At 29.7% G+C, this 3254-nt stretch overlaps 1 protein-coding gene across 1 annotated transcript; it reads left to right on the top strand.

Annotated features, from left to right (window-relative positions):
* The first annotated feature begins 596 nt into the window (after nt 1–596).
* LOC128958729 (uncharacterized) lies at nt 597–2450 on the top strand. The gene is made up of 2 exons (XM_054304646.1): nt 597–614; nt 869–2450. Exon 2 carries the CDS (start codon nt 991–993, stop codon nt 2416–2418), a length of 1428 nt encoding a protein of 475 aa, XP_054160621.1. The 5' UTR covers nt 597–614; nt 869–990; the 3' UTR covers nt 2419–2450.
* The last annotated feature ends 804 nt before the right edge of the window (nt 2451–3254 follow it).

The raw sequence follows: 3254 nt of genomic DNA on the forward strand, positions 1-3254 counted from the left end.
CACCTCTTAAGACATGACTACTGGTAATAGCAAATCCCATTGATATGTCAACAATAAAACCGGATCCAAAGCTAGGCTCTCGTCTATCTTTAGTTCTCAATGATATCGTTACTAACTTATATAGTGACTGATTGTACACCTCTTCAATGTCGGTATTGTTGTCTAATATATGAGCTCTCCTTAATAGACTAACAAAACTATTATTTTGTCTCCAATTATTCAAATTATTTAAATAATGATAATCTCTTGACTTGTTTTTCATTAAATTGTAACAAATGACAGCCAGAACTGACAGTTGTGGTGTCTTTTTCACAGCTAATGAAAGTACATTCAAGAAGACACACATTTGTTTAGTTGACAAATGGGGTGTTCTTTACTTTAGGTCCCATATTATTGTTCCGCAAAACTTATTTGTACTAAATCTGGTTATATGTTTTGTATCGGTTTTGACACGCGTTTAAAACATTCATTACGTGTATTGCAAATGCACGAGACATACAATATTTATTATTAAAACCATTTTAAAAACCAGATAAACATATTTAAACAATTAAATTAATAAAACGAGACAACAATTCGGATCTATTCTATAGTATAGAACAAAAATTTTTGGGGTATTGTATAGTATAAGACTTGTTAGGACGCAATAATTATTTCTATATATTTTAGTTAAGTTTAGGTTAGGTTAGGTTAGGTTAGGTTAGGTTAGGTTAGGTTAGGTTAGGTCAGGTCAGGTTAGGTCGAGCAACAATAAATATTTACCGTTAAATATATAGAAATATTAATCGCATGCTAACAATTGGCAGTTATACTATACAATTACCCGTTTTTGTCATTTATTCAAATTTGATTTATTTTGTTTATAAAGTTTTTTTTGGTAATCCCTAATGTATTTGTAAAAAAAAGTTTATCGGTTTTCATAAATTAAAACATTAGATATTTTTATACTACAGTCAAACAAATTAACATTACCAGTGATATCCAAAAAAGATGACCACCGATGACAACAAAAGACATTATGTTATGAACGATGATATAATTGGACTCATATTCAACAAACTCAGTGCCAAACAATTGTGTCGTTTGCAGACTGTTTGTCGACAATTCAAAGAGTGCAGCGAACAGACATTGAAAAACAAGTCGTGGACTATAAGAGTTGGCCATCAAAAAGATGACACTAAAAATGTTTCGATTGTTACCATCAATCATATGATCATCCGTACCGACAATATCTTTGATTTAGTCGAAAGTCATCAACAGTTTGATTCCATACTCAAGAACTTTGCTATCGTCCGGACAATACAAATGAGTCTCTGTTATATCAATCGGCAAACCATTGAAAAGATTGTCAATCGTTGCCCACATTTACAGAGACTTGAGTTGTGCTGTATTTATATGAAGACATCGGATGACGAAGAGCTGAGACAAATGGCAAGTCTATTATCAAAAATTAAATATCTATCGTTCAGATGTGTAGATGACAGCAGAACCAAAGTATTTACCATTGATTTGATCAAAGAATTATCATCACTGGAATCGCTAAGGATATCCACATTTTTCAATCACTCAATTGTTGAACAAATAGTCACATATTTTCCACAAACTCTTCGTTCACTCCACTTGATTGACAACAATTGGCGTTTGACATCATTAGAGACTATCATCAATCGTTGTCCTCATTTGGATCAGCTGTCCATTGAAGAGATGAACTATTTTATGGAATGCAATGATATATTCATCAATATTTGTTGTAAACTAAACCTTAAGAACTTAGCCTTTCGTTTCAATAATCTATCAATAGATGTATTCAGTAAATACATTGTAAAACAAACACAACTCAAGACATTGTCCATCACTTCCGACATGTGTTTTGATGTGACGAAAATGAAAACTATGAATAGTTTAAAAACTATAAAACTCTATTGGATCAGATGTTTACCAAAGTTGTGGTCAAATTTACCGAAAGTTTTTCCAAACTTAAGTCACATATCGTTTGATGAAATAGTGATACTTTGCGAGTGTAATGAAGATCAGCCACAAACCCATTGTCGCCAATGTCAGCATAAATGCATGCAATCTATAGCACAGTTGACTCATTTAAAACGATTATCGCTAACAAAGTATTACAATCGACCTGTGATTGGCACCGATGACCTCAAACTGTTTAGCGAACTTAATGTATTGAGTTTGAGGACAATTGGCAATCAAAACCGCGACGAAATTGTCGACGAATTGATCCAATATTGCAAACATTGCGCCGAAAAAAGAGTGTCACAAAAGTGTCTGAAAGTGATGACAAACATTGAAATACGGAAACCACTGGAACAAAGACTTAAGCAATCATTCGCTGAAATGAATCAATTGATTCCTAAGTTTTTGAAAATCACAAATTTGGATGATTTCGGATGTTTTGAATAAATATAGCTTTAATACAATATTTATGTTTAATGTACTGATTGATTGAATATTACTATTCAATAGTTAATAAAAAAAATCCACAAAATTTATTTTAATTGTTTTTATTTTTTTTTTTTAATTATCAGCACTTTTAAAAAATAGTTTTTACTAAAAGCTCTTAAATATTTTCGTAATTACAAATTTTTGATGTGTATTTTAATTTTAAAAAATATATATAATATTGAGATAAGACGCTTCAAATAGTATAATATAAATTTATATTTAAAATGCTATATCTATTAATCAATGATTTTTACTGGCATTATATAATTTGTTAGTTTATAAACTAAATAAGCTTACTCTATAACATTGATTTATATGTTTTATTTCTATAATATTACATAAAATACACATTGAATGACCAATATATAGCAATACATGAAATATAAGCTCAAATGCAATACAATTGATTTATAGACTATAGCCTATGGCTTAATAGTGTTTATATGTGATGTAAATATACGATATAATAGTATAAGAGTTAAGACAAACAATTTATTTGATTGAGTTTATTACAGATATTATAGTAAAGTATAGTAATATATAGTATATTGTTTGTAATAGAAATGATAAATTCAGTAAAATATTCATATAGTTTACGGCCAAATGAATGCCAATGTATTAACTAATGTGTTATTTCATTGAAAGCTTTATATTTGGTTTTTGAGCCAAAAGAAAGGCACCAAAAATTTATTGGTTTTCCACTCCGACAGGCGATACCATTGATAGCACTGTTAGTTATCAATAGACTTCTCTAAAGAAAATAAATGTTGTGTTGATTTCAATTTCATAGCAAA

The sequence above is a fragment of the Oppia nitens genome, unplaced genomic scaffold, assembly GCF_028296485.1.
Source record: "Oppia nitens isolate AA-2021 unplaced genomic scaffold, nextdenovo-longstitch-racon4-pilon3 scaffold3_pilon_pilon_pilon, whole genome shotgun sequence".
Classification (NCBI taxonomy): Eukaryota; Metazoa; Arthropoda; class Arachnida; order Sarcoptiformes; family Oppiidae; genus Oppia; species Oppia nitens.

Coding starts and splice junctions, on each gene's coding strand:
- LOC128958729 (XM_054304646.1), top strand. CDS start 991: ATGACCACCGATGACAACAAAAGACATTATGTTATGAACGATGATATA.